Source organism: Pipistrellus kuhlii, unplaced genomic scaffold (assembly GCF_014108245.1).
Source record: "Pipistrellus kuhlii isolate mPipKuh1 unplaced genomic scaffold, mPipKuh1.p scaffold_m20_p_4, whole genome shotgun sequence".
NCBI lineage: Eukaryota > Metazoa > Chordata > Mammalia > Chiroptera > Vespertilionidae > Pipistrellus > Pipistrellus kuhlii.
This window is the reverse complement of record NW_023425540.1, coordinates 91,869,936-91,886,490: the sequence shown is the minus strand read 5'-3', so window position 1 is coordinate 91,886,490 and position 16,555 is coordinate 91,869,936. Positions and strand designations below refer to the sequence as shown.

At 53.2% G+C, this 16,555-nt stretch overlaps 1 protein-coding gene across 2 annotated transcripts; it reads left to right on the top strand.

The window, feature by feature from the left end:
- The first annotated feature begins 454 nt into the window (after nucleotides 1-454).
- UBE2I (ubiquitin conjugating enzyme E2 I) lies at nucleotides 455-15,251 on the top strand. Of its 2 annotated transcripts, XM_036410978.2 has the most exons (7): nucleotides 455-611; nucleotides 5,277-5,352; nucleotides 5,486-5,569; nucleotides 6,727-6,799; nucleotides 11,700-11,809; nucleotides 11,908-11,987; nucleotides 14,621-15,251. In XM_036410978.2, the coding sequence occupies exons 2-7, from the start codon at nucleotides 5,287-5,289 to the stop codon at nucleotides 14,682-14,684; spliced, it is 477 nt and encodes a 158-aa protein (XP_036266871.1). In that variant the 5' UTR covers nucleotides 455-611; nucleotides 5,277-5,286; the 3' UTR covers nucleotides 14,685-15,251. The 2 variants fall into 2 exon arrangements, with proteins under 2 accessions (XP_036266871.1, XP_036266872.1); XM_036410979.2 differs by lacking the exon at nucleotides 5,486-5,569.
- Nucleotides 15,252-16,555: the final 1,304 nt, after the last annotated feature.

Below are 16,555 nucleotides of genomic sequence, written 5' to 3'. Positions count from 1 at the left end.
CGTAAGCGGAGTCTCGCCACTGTGCTGCGACGCTTCTGGGGGTTCCTTAGGCCTCGGTGGTCTCTGTCCCCCAACGCTGGGCCTTAGCCCTAAGGAGACCAAAGGGATTCGTGCCCGGAAAGGTGACCGCGGGGCATCCGGGGAGCCCTTGGAGATCTCGGTCTCCGCCTTCCCCCGCTGCTTACCGGCGTGTCCTCGAGTGGACGCGCGCATCGCAAAGGGGAATTTGCAGACACTCCCTCACATTGTGGACGCGGCTCCTTTAAGAGCACAGGTGTCCGGGGCGCCGCCTGACTGGAAAGCCGCCCCCCGGCTGGGCTCCCCGGGCGAGCCTGGGGCGCGGACGCGTGGCGGCGGGGCGCAGGCAGCACGTGGCATGCGGCGGCGAGGGCGGCGAGGGACGCCGGGCGGCGGCGGCGGCCCGGGATATAGGCGTGCGACGGACAGACCCCGCAAGCCCCGCCCGCGCCCCGCCCGCGCCGGGGTCCTCGGAGCGCTCGGGCTGCGCGCGGAGCGGGCTCGGGAGGGAAGTCCCGAGACAAAGGAAGTGCCGCGCCGCCTCCGTCGCCGCCGCTTCGTCCGCCTCGCTCGCCGGGCCGCGGCCGCCCTAGGTGAGCCCGGGTGGAAGGCGCACAGGGGGCGGCGGCGGCGGGGCGGGGGCCAGGCCTCGGCGGCGCGGGCCTCCGCCGCCGTCGGGCCGGGCTCCTCCACCCACGGTCCCCTGGGCCCCCACCCGCGCCTCCTGCGCGCCCCCCGACCTGACCCCGACCCCGCGCCCGGGAACCGTCCGCCTGGGAGCTGTTGACGCCGCGGGCTACGGCGCCACCCAGCCGGCCCGGCCTCGGCGTCGGCCCGGCCTCGGTGCTCCCGTCGCTTTCCCTGGTGGAAGTGCTGGCGTCCCCTCCGGCGTGGGCTCGCGGTGCGGCCGGGGAGCGAGGCGGCATTGACAGGAGCTTTCCCTCCGTGGAGGGACCTGCGTTTCCTGGGTCACGGGTCCGCACACAAACCTGTGGCGCTCAACAGCCGGGCCGAGAAAGCGAGAGTTAAAAGTCTTGGATTGCAAAATTGCTGGTTGGATTGGGGGTGGGGGAGGCGGGGATGATGCCTAAAATTCAAAACCAGTCTTGAGTGTTTTTGCGCCTCCAGAGAGCTCCACTTGTGCCGTTGGTGGGACGCTGGAGGGAGAGTTTTCTTTTGTTTTTAAGATTGCTTTGTACCCGTCGAAGGGAGCTGGAACTGATCTTTTCGTGAGTAGGAGGAAAGGAAGGGAAGGAGGATCACGGCTTGCATTCGTTCCTAAATCAGTTTTTTTAAGTGGTTTGGTTTGTATATTGTGAAAGCATGCTTAGCTCCTCGGTTTGCAAAGTTACTGTACTGTTTGCTAAGTTAGCTTTGTTTCTTTTTCAAGTGGATAGCTGTAAATGTAGCTCTAACTGTAAGGAATCGTTACCTTTGGGTAGAGCACATACCCATCAGACAAAGGAGATGGGTACTGGTTTGTCCTGACTTGCTTGTGACCCTTCGGGTGCTTGAGGGGTGAATTGTGCGTGCTCTTGTGTCTTTGGTGAGACCCCTGGTTTGGGACCTTGCTTCCGAAACAGCCTGGGATCCTGGGAGATTCCACGAGAAAGAACAGGAAGTGCCGCATTGGGCAGAGGCCGGGTGCTTAGATTGGCAAAGCGCTTACCTTCCCCCTGAGGGAGTTTGTGTTTGTTTCAACCTGGGCCACCTGTGGGGTCAGGGCACCATCGCCCATTTACAGACGAGGAAGTTGAAGTTGGGGGAGATGAACAACTTGCTGCGCTCGCGAAGCCAGTAAGTAGGTCCGAAGTCTCTGCTGTCAGCCAGCAGAACTGATCTTAGAAGCAAGGGTTCAAGGCAGACCTCCCCACTAAGCCTGGCGAGCCCTGCCTTTGTCCCGCAGGCCGTCCCCAGTAGTTCATAGATATTTTATCTTTGCATCTACAAGTTGCAGCCTTAGCTGCTCCTTATGTTTCTCTCTGTTGGGGAAGGCAGCGTCAGTTTTAAGTGGGATTCTGAATGAGCGCTTCTGTTTTGTAATTAAAATGTAACAAACTGGCTGCTTTCTCCTGAACGGGGAAAGGCTACCAGGAGTGGAAGCACCGTCTTGAAGACTCGGGTCTGCCTGGGACACTGCAGGTAAACACCTGTAGCTCTTTGCCCTGATGGTGGAAAGAATCTTGTTAGTGCCTGACCTGGTCCATTGGCATTCCCTGGAACTGCTGCTCATTATTAACCTTTCATATCTGGGACAGCCACAGCGAGACACTAGGACAGGGTCTCCATGTGCAGCTTTGTTCCATCCTGGAGAAGAGGCGGGTCCTGGCTCAGGGTCAGCAGGAGGCAGGTGCTTGGGATCGCCCTGCTGGCCTCAGCCCCTCTGAGCATTGTGTGACCCTGCACGGTAGCCATGGCTGCTCAGTGTCCAGAGCTGGCCTGGACTTCAGAAGCCAGTTTTATGCCTCACTTAAACAGTGCTTACCAGGCTGCTTGTCTTTGGTCACTGAACTTTTGTGTTAATTCAGCAGAAGCATCCTGCCTGCCTGTGCTGTCTGCTTTGCCATGGCCTGCGATGAGGGGCCTGCCCTCTGGGGGCAGGGGGCAGTACTTTGGAGGCTGGCATGTGCTGTGCCCTCGAACCTGGAGGTGGGGATGTGGCTAACATGCCATTTAGAACCAGTTGAGGGGAAGACTTAGAGAAACCGAGAAATGATGAATTTTCCAACATCAGGGCTACAACTCAAGCCTCCCAGTCAGTCATCACTGTCACTGCCACTTCTGGCAGAAGCTGCTGGTTTGCTCCTCTGCACACCACCTGGAGGCTCTCACATCCCTCATGCAGGCCTCCCCTTCCCGCTCTCCTCTGGCCCACCAGGACCGTGTTCCCTGGAACGTCTCCTGCCAGGTTGCTGAGACTGTGCTTGCCTGGCCACTATTGGAAAGCAAGTGCCTCTCGTCCCCATAGCGCTGTTTGCATCTCCAGCGCTTCCTCCCCTGTGAGCCCACACCCCAGGCTCTCTTGTCAGGCTCTCACCTCTGGTTTGGTCAGACCCCCTGGGAAGAAATGGGCAGACCAGAGCTTGGGGTTGTGTGGTGCAGTGAGCAGTTCTATTGGTGCAAGCCTGGAATTAATCTACTTTGGACTTAATCTTGAGGTTGGATAAAGGTGTGTTCTGGAGTCACAGTGCTGGAGGTAGGGACCACAGTCCCAATTGGTCATCTGTCACCTGATGCCCTTGACTGAAGGGCTTTGATTTCCCCCCCACTTTTCTTGTGATAACCTAAGCATACCTGTTTCTGAAAATGTACCACATCCAGTTGTTCTGGCGGTTTATATAGTAACTGGTTCCTGAGACCTGGGTTCCTTGGTGGGGTTGGAGGCGACTGCTTTTCTGCAGTGGCAATCCCAAGCCCTCCTTCTTCTGTGCCTGCTTCTTGGGAAAATGGTGGTTCAAGAGCTGCCCCAAACCCAGAGCACTGGGGCCCTTCCAGAGTTCCCGACTCCATGGTGGCCTCTCAGGCCTGGGATGCGCGTTTGATGCCTGCTGACCTAACACCTCATCCACCAAAGTGCGAGCCTTGAGCCTGGGGGTGAGGGGCAGGGGGTGGGCAGGACTGCCAGGTGATGTGGATACTGGGGTGAAGGGCGAGATTTGGGTTGCTGAGCGAGTTGTAGATCAGCCTGGGGAGGGGTGGGGTGAGGTGGGTGGTAGGGAAGGTTGAAATAGTAGTTACTAAGCGCAGGAGAGAAAGTAGCCCTGCCACCCACCCACTGGTCAGAAGAGCACCTGGGTTTGCATTGAGGCTCCAGTCTTAAGGGGCAGGTTCTTCCGGACCTCCATTCCTGTCTCAGGAACAGGCCTGTGTGGAGGCTGGGCAGGAAGGCACGGCTGCTGTCGAGCGATGTCCTGCTGGAGGGGTGTTTTTCGCACACGGGGTTGAGAGCCCTGTGTTGTGGAGGGCACCCCACATTGTACTCGGGCACTTGTGCTGGGCCTTTTCCCTGCAAGGGTAGAGAGGAGACCTCTCCGCCAGCCTCAGTATAAAGCTGAAGGCTTGGGGGAGCTGCTGGTCACCGTTTGTCTTGTGAGAGCCTTGTTTATGGTAAATGCATGGACTTAATCCAAGGTATCTTCAGTGTTTCCAGGACTTTGCGTTCAACAAGCACACTTGGGGTCAAATTCTTCAGCAGGTTTTGTGACCATGTCACCTCTGCAGATTCACTGCCCTGCAGTCTGTCTGGTGTGCCCGGAGATGTGCTTTATCTGAGGGCTCCAGGCTGTTTGTTTGAACAGCTAACGGCGCTAAGCCTTCGGAGTGTGTGGTCCAGGCCTGCTGAGGTCTTTTCGCTCCTACCTGGTGCTCCTGAGGAGTTCCTGGGCTCTGTTGGCCTGCTTCACTTTTGTTGCCTTTCCCAACGTAAATGGGAGACGGGCCTTGATCCGTTAGTTGTTTGTGAAGTGCCGGGGTGGGGCGATAGGATGAGTGGAGGGGACAGAGGAAAGAGCCGGGACACTGGTGACACGTGGGTCTGTCGGCTGCGGGGCCAGGTGAGCTGTCTCTGGACTTGTCCACAATGCAGCTGAGCTGCCTTCTGCCCTGGTGCACTTTTCCACTTGGTTGTCTTCAAGAATAAGGGTCATCCTGGCTAGGCCTGAATCTGAATTCTGAGCCCTGCTTCTAAGTTAGGGGCCTGACAGTACCTCACATCCCTGCACCAGGAGAGGGAAGCTTTTCATCCCTGCCCTTCCCAGGTCTCAAGCCAGCATTCTGTGTATATGATGGTAGGGCTGGACGCCCACTGCTGGGTGTGACTAAAGTGTTGTGTGTGGGGCAACGGTGCCAGGTGTTTGCTGGGAGGACTCGGCATCCCTGCCTGCACAGCACCTGGCAGCTCTGAGACCCAAGCCTGTGGCTTCGCCTTTCTGAACCTCTGTGTCACCGTGTAACGGAGCCTGAGGGGTGTGCTGGGGAGCCCGGGGCTAGGCACTGACAAAGGGAGGCACCACATGGAGGTGTCCAGGAGGCCCAGGCCTCTCTGGTGATCTGCCTGTAGAAGGCCAGAGTCGGGGCCTGATGCCTGTCCAAACACTGGGAGGGGCCACTTGCTAAGCGCATACATGGTCTCTGGGCCATGTGAGAGCCTTCACTTTACCGCTTTTCTTGGAAACAAATCTGCTCACTGGGCAGGTGTGATGGAAGGGGCTGAAGGAACCAGGTTTTCCTTCTGATCCCATTTCTGCTGTCTCTTTTAGGACTTTGAATATGTCGGGGATCGCCCTCAGCAGACTCGCCCAGGAGAGGAAAGCTTGGAGAAAAGACCACCCATTTGTAAGGAAGGCTTCATTTCCTCGTGTAGCTCAGTGGATCCTCTCCCTGACAGGGGTGGGAGGCACAGGGTCCCTTTGGGCAGCCAAGATGAGCTGCCACAGAGCTGATGTGCTTGTGTGTGGTTTTCTCTCAGGGTTTTGTAGCTGTCCCAACAAAAAACCCCGACGGCACGATGAACCTCATGAACTGGGAGTGTGCCATTCCAGGGAAGAAAGGGGTAAGGAGCACCATGCTCGGGTGTGGGGTGGACTCTGGGAACACTTCTACCCTTCAGAAGGACTTAGGTTCAAAATGCATAACGTGATGATCACACAGGCCAGGGGACATGAAATGGTGGCACAACGTTAGTATGACATGTGGTGCCACCTCGGCCACCCCCAGCAGTTTTTCTGGATGAAGGATCTGAGCTGCAACAGGGCTAGTAGGCCCAGATCCTGCTGCATCTTTGGGAGCAAAGGTTGGAGAAGGGGCTGTAGGTGCCATGCAGGCCTTCAGGTTTATCCTGGATGTGCTGAGACTGGAGCAGCCCAGACAGCAATACTCCTGGGTATGTGAGCCTGAACTGTTAGAAATCCATGGCCACCTATGATGGCTGCATGGGGCCCCATATGTCCTTCACACACAGCCCAGTCCTCCAAGGTGGTGCCTTCTTGGCTCCGCTGAGTGTATCTGGGCCAGTTAGAACCAGTGCGTTTGAGGCATTAGGGAGTGAGGGTCTCCAACAGCCAAACATATGGCTCTTCCCGTGACTCCAAGGGAAGGAAAGACCTCTGAGGCTTTTGGTTTTTGCTGAGGCCTCATTGCCTCTACTTTCCCCTGCATGGTCTCTCATGAGAATCACGATGCTCAGCCATGGTGTTTTCTTGACTCCTTTCCCTTGCATTGAACCTGCAGGATTAGGACTTTGTCCACAAGAAAATGTGGTCTGGGTTTGCTTCAACTGAGACTCTTGAGGGCCCAGCATGCACCCCAGCCTCCATTGAACTCATACATGGCCCCTTATCTTAGGGTGAGTGAGGCTGGTGGACTGTAGCCGGCTCCCTCCCAATTGGGAAGGAGAGTTGGACTGAAGAGCTGGAGGCTGACGAGGGACAGGCGGGCCCTGGGGGAGGGGATCTGCATTGAGCTCACTCAGTCCTTACCTGGCTGCTCAGGTACAGACCCTGAACCCCGCCATGGGCTGCTTGTCTGCCTTCTCCAGGGAGGACTCCTTCCCATTGGCCCTTGGGGCTCATGGAGGTCCCGCCAGTCCTGTTGGGTCATTGGGCTATAGGCAGGTTACTGGGGGCTGTGTAGCAGCAGCTTGCCTCTCTCCTCCTGGGCCCCTGCAGTAAGAGGCGGCGGCACATCTAATCACAGCTTCATTTCCAACAGACCCCTTGGGAAGGAGGCTTGTTTAAACTACGCATGCTCTTCAAAGATGACTATCCTTCCTCACCTCCGAAATGTAAGTACAACGAAGTCCTCAAAGGTTGGCTTTGATCATGCTCCAGCAGAGATCTGAGTCCTCTTCAGAGAGCTGGCCTCCGGGGTATCAGTCATTTCACACTCTGCTCCACACAGGGTGGCCCCGCTGCTCTGATCCCTGTGGCCATGTCACACTGATCCTTATGGTTGACTGTGGAGCTGACTGTTTCTAGCCCCAGGGTGGGAGGTGCACCTAACAGACCAAGTCTCCAGGCTTCGCTCTACAACTGGGAAGCTCCCAGACCCTGGCATGAATGTTGATGAGATCCAGGTGAAGCTCCTGAACCTCAGTGCTGGTCAGGGATGAGGCCACAACATGCCTGCCCCTGATGGGGACGGCCATGCAGGAGAAGCACCATTCAGAACCTTACAAAAAAGGGGGCTTTTTGCTGTAACCTGTCATCTCTTAAAATTTCACACCCAACTCTGTGCCTGCATCTAGCAGGGGTCTTCAAACTTCTCTCATTATGAGAATCACCTGGTGGAGGTGTTAAAACACAGATTCCTGATAGCACTTCTTATAGTTGGGATCCGGGAATCTGTGTTTTAACACCTCCACCAGGTGATTCTCATAATGAGAGAAGTTTGAAGACCCCTGATCTACAGCCTGGATGGATAGCACACTTAAGCCAACAGAGAAGGCAGCAGAAAGAAAACGCCAAGGCCATGTTTAAAACAGGGTCACAGGTAGACCAGCGTGATACAGTTTAGCAAAACTCAGGATGAGCCCTAACCGGTTTGGCTCAAGTGGATAGAGCTTCGGCCTGTGGACTGAAAGGTCCCAGGTTCGATTCCGGTCAAGGGTATATACCTTGGTTGCAGGCACATCCCCAGGGGAAGTGTGCAGGAGGCAGCTGATCGGTGTTTATAACTATCCCTCTCCCTTCCTCTTCGTAAAAAATCAATGAAATATATTTTTTAAAAACTCAGGATGGGGGGGGGGGGCACTAAATCTCTCCCGCTCGTGATACAGTGTAGCTAGGGCTGCAAATGAAAGTTTCTAAGCTATACCTTTTATAGTAGCATCAGGTACCTAGGAGTAAGCCCAATAAAAGACATTTAAGACCTCTATACTGAAAACTAAGCCATTTCTGAGAGAATGAAGGACATTCATTCCCAAATAACTGGAGAGATGGGCCGAGTTTATTGATCAGGAGGCTCGCTGTTATGAAGATGTCAGGTCTCTCCAAGTTGATCTACAAATTCAGTGTAATCCCAGTCAGAATCCGAGCACATTTTTGTGGAAATTGTCACAGGCTATAAAATGTAGGAAGTGCAGAGTGCCAAGACTTGCTGTGGCTCTTGGAGTTCTAGGCGAGGGTGGGAATGGTGCATCTTAAGTTGGGGTTCAGTGGGTAAAAAGTACCAAGACCCATTAGCAGGACAGGCAAGACATGAATCTGGTTGAGACCTCCGAAGGAAACACAGTAGTTGAGATGGCAAAGAATCCAGAAAAACGCAGGTATACAGTGGAGTGACTTATGAGAGGAGACACTGCAATGCATGGGGAGAGAGGGTGATCTTCTAATGCACAGACTGGGACAGCCGACTGTCCCAGTGGGAGAATAGAGAACTCAGTTTCCCCCTATAGACCAGGTGGATTGTGCTGCCCAGTGGGAAGGTGGATGGGACAGTACAGCTTTTAGAGGAAGACAGGAGGATGTCTTCATGACTTGGGTAGGCAGAGCTTTCTTAACCAGGAAAGCATAAAAAGTGCTTTTCTCCCAGAGGGGGTAAATGATGGATTGGACTACACTGAAATTAAGACCATCTCTTCGCCAGAAGATACCATTGATAGTGAAGAGGGGAGAAAATTGTATCTGTGTATCAATACTTACATTGAATACTAGAGGCCCGTTGCACAAAGATTCCTGTGATAGGCCTTCCTTCCCCTGGCTGCCGTCACCAGTTTTTCTCCGGCACCTGGAACCCAGGCCTTGGCTCTGGCAGCGTCCTTCAGTCTTCTCCCCAGCCCGAGCTCCGCTCCTGTAGCTCCCTCAGCCCACTGCCCTCCCCCTCATAGCAGGTGTCCCACCCCGCCCAGCCAGCTGCTCTGCCCAGACAGCTCAGAGCTGCTTGGTGGGTGGGGGTGCATGGCTGCCACCATCTTTGTTGGGTTAATTTGCATATCCACTCCTGATTGGCTGGTGGATGTTGCAAAGTGATGGTCAATTTGCATATTTCTCTTTTATTAGTGTATATGTCAAGAGCCTCTACAAATCAATAAGAAAAAGGCAGCCATTTGATGGAACAGGCCCTTGACAAGAGGTTGTCCACCTGGCCAATCAGCACAAAAAAAGGTGCCTAACTTCATTACCGGAAAATTACCAGTTATAGCCAAAGAGTGAACAGGCAGATAACTGAGGCTGCAGAGCAGCAGAAGCCCACATAGGTGCATTAGAGAAAGTAAATTTTGAATATTTCCTTTGGAAAGCTACTTGCCATGTCTACTAAAGCTAAAGTTATCCCTACCCTAGGACCCAGCTGTTCAACTCAAGAAAATAGTCAGTAGAAATGCATACACATGTTCACCAAAAGGCATGAACAAGCATGTTTATGACAACTCTGTCTGAAAAGCTAAAAGCTGGAGACAACCCAAGTGTCCATTCAGAATAGAATGGGTAAATCAGTGCAGCAGCAAGAATGAGGGAGCTGTAAGTGCTCAGCAGGAATGAGTCTCCCAAATGTGATGTTGAGTGGAGGGAGCCAGACACAGAGGAGCTTATGCTGGAGTCCTTTTATGAAGGTCAACAGGCCATGCAGTGAGTGATGTGAGGAGGTGGGAGGAGGCTTCATATGGAAGAAGCCAGGAGAGACGGAAGTGGGGCTGAGGGGCTTAGGCAATGCTTGTATTCATCATTGGTACACTTTTTTAGCTAAGAAACAAGATTGATAAATCAGATCAAATTCCAGTTAGGGCCCTACCTGATTTGGCTCAGTGGATAGAGCATCAGCTTGTGGACTGAAGGGTCCCATGTTAGATCCCAGCCAAGGACACATGCCCAGGTTGTGGGCTTGATCCTCAGTAGGGGGCATGCAGGAGGCAGCTGATCAATGATTTTCATTGTTGATGTTTTTCTCCTCCATCCTCTCTGAGAGCAATAAAAAAATATATTTTTTTTTATTTTTTTTATTTTTTATTTTTTTATTTTTTTTTTAAATATATTTTATTGATTTTGTACAGAGAGGAAGGGAGAGAGATAGAGAGTTAGAAACATCGATGAGAGAGAGTCATCAATCAGCTGCCTCTTGCACACCCTCCACTGGGGATATGCCTGCAACCAAGGTACATGCCCTTGACCGGAATCGAACCTGGGACCCTTCAGTCCCCAAGCCGACGCTCTATCCATTGAGCCAAACCGGTCTCGGCGAAAAAAAATATATATTTTTTTAAAAATTTAAACTAGATACTAGTGTTCACCAAATATACAATTAAAAGCAAAAATGCAAAATAATAGTGGGAGGAGCTCTGTAAGACATGTAATTGACAGAAGGCTTGTATCCAGAATAAGTAAAGAGCTCTTATAAATCAATGAGACAACCCAATAGAAAAGTGTACAAGAGACTTGAACAAGAACTTCTCAAAAAAAAGTAGCCAGTTTGTCCCAGTAAATGAAAGGTGCTCCCCTGAGAGGTCATCAGGGAAATACAACTTAGAGCCATCAGAGGCAACCACAATTCATTTACCAATGGCCGACTCAGGGCCCCAGCCGGTTTGGCTCAGTGGATAGAGTGTCAGCCTGTGGGCTAGAGGGTCCTGGGTTTGATACTGGTCAAAGGCACGTGCTCAGGTTGCAGGCTCGATCCCCAGTAGGGAATGTGCAGGAGGCAGCCAATCATTGATTCTCTCTCATCCTTGATAATTTTATCTTTCTCTTGCCCCCTTCCTCTCTTGAATCAATAAAAATATATTTAAAGAAAAAAATGGCTAAAATCCAAGCTGATACACTAAGTGTTGGCAATACTGTGAAGCAGTGAGTTGTAAGTGGGTACAGCCACTTTGGAAACTGGCAGTATCTGTCCATATTCAACACAAGACACCTGTGATCCGCATCTCCACATGGAAATGCACATGTGCACCAGAATTCACATCCAGGAACAATCACAGCTTTGTTCATATTCACTCAAATGTGCACCTACAGTGAGGTGGGCAAGTCGTGGGCGGCCAGTCTCCTAGTGGATGCTGTGCAGCAACAGGAGTAACTGCCACTGCCTGTGAGGGACGTGACCATGAGTGAGAGTGGGGAGAGCCTCCTGTGGTTTGTGCGCAGACAGTTCAGGGCGTACTTTCAGGGGTTGCAGGTTGGTTTAGTTGGGCCAAGGGAGTGGGCGATGTGTGAAGTTTTCTGAGAAGCTGTTGATGTTAGTAGATTGTAATTCATCAGGCTGTACTAGACTTGCTACACTTTTCTAGGTAAAATTAATGTTGAAATAGAAAGAGAGAAAGTACGCCAGAAAAAAAGGACAAAGACATATGTATTAATTTTTAAAAAGAAAATAAACTCTTTCTCATTTGGAAGGACCTTGGCTGGTTCCCTAGAACCTCTTCACCTGCCCCTTCCCATCTTCCCGAGTCCAGCCTGGCTGGGGAGGCTGCCTGGGGCTCTGCTCTGACTCTCACCGTCCTGAAGCAGGTCCTGGGAGTGATGTGGCTCTATCTGAGTCCATTGGAAGGCACACTTGTTCCTCTCCTATCTCCTCCCACCTCCTCCTGCCTTGTGGCCAGTGTTGTTTTTGTAAGCAGGTTTTTGGGAAATGCCTGATGACCAGCAAGGTGTTCCAAGTGCAGGGAGATGGGGGGGGGGGGGGGGCCTCATCAGGACATTATCCTGTAGGATAGCTGTCACCAAAATACATTTCCCTTTTTCCATGTGGTCTAGGCAAATTTGAACCACCATTATTTCACCCGAACGTGTACCCTTCGGGCACTGTGTGCTTGTCCATCCTCGAGGAAGACAAGGACTGGAGGCCAGCCATCACAATTAAGCAGGTATGCAGCCTGAGGGCCTCGCCTCAACCTTCCTCAGGACCAGTTTGCCTTTTGAATTGCTGACCTCCCACCTTGCTTTGTTTTTCTCTCTTACACAGATCTTATTAGGAATACAGGAACTTCTAAATGAACCAAATATTCAAGATCCAGCTCAAGCAGAGGCCTACACAATTTACTGGTTAGTGATCTGGCCCCTCTTGCCGTGACCTCTCTGATCAGCTTGCACGGCCTTCCCCAGAAGTCCCATCTAGGCTGCCTATAGAAGGGGAGCAGTAGGCGAGCTGTGGGTGGGGGGTCCTGACCCTCCCAGCAGCCTAGGAGGGTGGCCTGCACACAGCTCACCCGGCAGCTTACCTGGGGTCAGTGCGGAAAAGGAGGGACCAAGGTGGCCAGGGCGGCTTCTGAGGAGCTGCATGTGCAAAGGGCCTGTGGTGGTAAGAATGGGCGGACAGGGCTGGTGTGGTTAGCGTGTTGGTGGGGGTTGGCAGGAGGCAGTCAGATGACATGGGCTCCTGTTGGACTACTTTGCCCCTTATGGGATATTGCCAGTCAAACCCTGTGCCTCTGGAGCCTGTTTCAGCTCAAAAGGAGGGTGTGGAGGAAGAGGCCACCAACCTCCCACTTCTGCCCTCCTTGGGCCCAGCCTGGGTATGGCAGTTCCAAGGGCATGATCCACTAGGGAAGTGGCGCTCCGACTTGCTCTTGGTCACCTGGGTGCTCTGGAAAAGAGGGCCTGGTACTTTTTAGTGTGAGCAATGGAGCTAAACCTGGTACGCGGGGCTGGCTGGTGGGCGGGAGGGGGCTCTTTCTGGAATTGCAATGGGTAGGCAGCTCTGAGCTGTAGAGAAACACCAGGTTGCAAGAGGTGTCCCCTCCCCTCCCCCAAATGGCTTTAAGTTCCTGGATCCAGCCCACTTTTGGCCCGGGGTGCCCCCTGGTGGCCAAGAGTGGAAAGCCCCTCCTGGGCAGGGTCTGAGTTTCTCCTCCCAGCTGGGGGAATTGCTGTAAGTCTGTTTCCCAAAGTGGGGTACGCGTACCCCCAGGGGTACGGGAAGAGTTTGGTGGGGGTACGCGTTGCACCGGAGTTTGGTGGGGATATGCACTGCACCGTGCTTAGCTGCGCCTAATTCTACGTTCTCATGAGTACGAGGGGTACTCAGCGTAACAAAAATTATAGAAGGGGTACACATATGTTAGAAGTTTGGGAAACACTGCTGTAAGTGATTCCAGTGGAGCTGCCTTGGATTTACTTGGCTGCTGTGCAAGAGCAACTTCAGGAATTCTCGTATCTTGACCTTTGAACTGGATGCTGTGTAGTTTTCACTGCAACATCTGTCTGCATTAGGCCATGTCAGCCTGCGCCTCTGTAGATAGGGCCACTTGGGTTCTTGGTATTTGAGCTGAGCCATTGCGATTGGTCACACGGCCCACACAGCCACAGTGTCTTGTTGCTGGCTTAGAGAGCACCTGCCAGGCTGGGTGTGTGGCAGAGTGAGTGGTACATTGTGTGTGTGCCTCGATGGCGCTCACTGTGTAGTTGTAGTATTGCAGCCTCGCAGCATGGGCTCAGCGGGCTACTGCTGTGTGCCAATGGCTGCTCACAGTTGGTGCCTACTCAGGATTGGAGCATCTTTTCTGTACTACGGGCTCCTTACGTGCCAGTGGCATCATACACTACTTCACTGGAATGAGACATCATTTCTCCTGTACACATCTGGTTTAAAAGCACCTTTTGTGAAATATGCTTACTCTCTTTTTTCAGACCTCTTTTCTTGTGTTTTCACAAGGTCACGGGGCATGTCCTATACTGGCAGGTGCTCTAAGCAGACACCCTGTGCCAGGCCTCGCTTGGTAAATGGCAGGGCTGGACTGGGCTGCCTCTGCTATTGCCTCCAGCTCCTTCCAGAGCCTTCCTAGCTAGCTGCCTCCACCCTGGGGTTCTGGGCCCTTGGCCAGGGTGGAAGCACAGGAGCGCAGACTGCTCACAGCACGGCCTGGGCTGTAGAAGCTTGTCCTCTGGCCTTCACTCTTGGCGCTCGGCCAGGCATGGTGCTGACACTGGCCTCCTGGGACTGTGCACCTGGGCACCGTGCCAGCTCAGGGCAGGCTCCAGGCAAGTTTCTGCCTCTCCTGGTGCTGGCATTGCCGCCTTTGCCCAGAGACACTAGGGAGGAAGCCTGGGGTACCGGATCCTGTCATCTGCACTGGGCAGAGCTAAGAGAAATTCTGCTGGCCCCTCTGTGCCTCAACCCTGGGGCCTGTGCCGTGGGCAGGGACCAGTGCTCTGAGAGGCCATACTTGCTGCGAGCACAGCTTAGGAGGAGCCTGGCTTGCTTAAGATATGAGAGCATGCACTGCGCCTGAGCTCCAAGGCAGGTTCCTGACCAGCCCCTGAAGCAGTGACGACACCTCTGACTTGGGTGTCAAGGAGCCCTGTTCATAAATATGTACCCAAGGGCCTCAAGGTCACAGTGCTCCCTGGTGGCAGCTGTCTCTGATGGCAGGTTTGCTGCACTCCCCTGGCCTGGGGCAGTGCCCACCAGCCCCCTTTCCTCGGCAGCTCATCTCACACCAGTGCCAGCAAGGTCCCCTCCGCCCACCGAAGGCTGCCCCGCCTCCACACCTTCACGCCGGGTCTGAGTGCCCTGGGGAACCCACCCGATGTCTGTCTGTCATCGAAGACTAGATGAGCAGTCCATGTTTTCTCTCCAGAATGACTAACTGTTTCAAACAGGAGAAACCTGCTGGTCACTGGTTAGACTGAACTTCCAGCCCAGCTATTCTAATCCGTCTCTCTCTTGACCTCCTCAGCCAAAACAGAGTGGAATATGAGAAAAGGGTTCGAGCACAAGCCAAGAAGTTTGCACCTTCATAAGCAGCGACCTGCGGCAACATCAAAAGGAAGGGATTGGTTTGGCAAGAACTTGTTTACAACATCTGCAGATCTAGCGTTGCTCTATTCAGTTACTAGTCACCTAGGGGAGGTGGGCGGGCGCCATTTTCCATTTCCGCCACTGGTACACAGTTCTCCACTTGCTGAATGCCCAGTTTTTCATACAGGGTCTCTTCCTTCAGTCTTTTGTATTTTGATTGTTATGTAAAACTTGCTTTTATTTTAATATTGATGTCAGTATTTCAACTGCTGTAAAATGATAAACTTTTATACTTCAATGAGTCCCTGAGGAGCTAGTTCCCTTTGCTCGCGGGTGCGGCATGCTTCCCCTGTCAGAGCTACACTACCCTCCAGCTGGCTGTAAGAACAGGAAATCAGCCTGTTCCCTTCCCTCGCGCCTCTGTCCTTCTCTCCGCAGAACCCGGGTTGTGTTGCTATAAGCCTCAGATCCAAAGTCAGCCAGCCTCTTGTTTTCGCATCACTTCCTTTGTGTTTATATGGCGTTTTGTCTGTGTTGCTGTTTAGAGTAAATAAACTGTTTATATAAAGGTTTTTGTTGCATTATTGTCATTAAAAGTATGAGGAGGAGGCAGCCTCAGGGGTGTCTCCCCACCCCCTTCCACAGCTGCAGGCCCCACAGAGCACCGCCTTCGCCCCAGCAGGTCTCGCTGCCTGTTCCTGGGTCCTGCGCGGCCCCTGTCCTGGTCCTTTGTAAATAGTGCTGTGTACAGAGCTGATGTGTGTCCGGGGTTTCTGTCCGCCCCACCTGGGCCTTTGGGCTACAGAGCACGAGTTCAGATCTGGTCACTTGGAATTTGTGCCGAGACTCTCCTAAAGCGCACTCTGCCTGAGCCATCGGGAGGAGATGCCTAAACCCAGGCCAGGGTGGCTGAGCCATGGCACGTAGCCTCACGTCTGGCACTGCCCTTGGGCCTCTGCATGGAGCATCCTGGCCCTCCGTGCTCGCTGCATTAGTCCCCACCCTGGGTGCAGGTAGTCTCCGGCACCGGGCCACCCCCAGCCAGCAGCTCCGAGGGCCACTGTCCCTTGTTCTGTTTCCTGAAACGCTCTGAACCTGGCAGCCCAAGGAGGCTGCTCTCAGAAAGAACCCTGGAGCATGAGCCCACGATGGACCTTCAGGAGTCCCGAGTCCTGGCTCTGGGGAAGTACGTACATGACGACAAAGTGACAGGAGGGGACCTGCCTCTGGGTCCCGGTGAGCACAGAGCTGACAAGTACAGAGGTCCAGAACTGGCCCTGTATCACCCAGCCTCCCCCTCCCACCAAGGACCCTTGTCAGAACCAGGCTGCCTGTGGTTCTGGCATACAGACTGAGGCGGGGATGGTCCCCAAAGGGGTGAGGAACGCAAGGAGAGCTGGTCAGCCAGGAAGGGGTGCTTCAGTTCACCCTAAGAGATGTGGCCCCCTCAGCGACAGCATGGCCCGAGGGCCCAGTGCCTTGTTCACTTGCTTAGCTGGATGTCTGTCGGGTTTCTGAGCTCTCGGTTTGATGTTCATGATTTCTGATGCAGAGGGTCTTATGCGGGGGGTGCAGTGGGTCATATGTGTATAGCCCCTCCCAGAATGTCTTATTTTGTAATGACTGAATTACACTTAGTAATAGTTACACATGTATATGGTTAATATATATGGAAATGCAATATATTTTCTAGTTAAAGCATTCTAAAGTAATCGATGTTTCTAGCACATTGTCGTGACTTTGGCTAATGAAATGTCCTTTTGTGCCACAGTTCTTGGCTTAACAAAGATGTGAATCTTGTAACAGGAGAACTTGAAATGTGATCATTCTGTTTCTACTGTAAGGGAAGAGAGTTGTGTTCCCAGCATGAGGC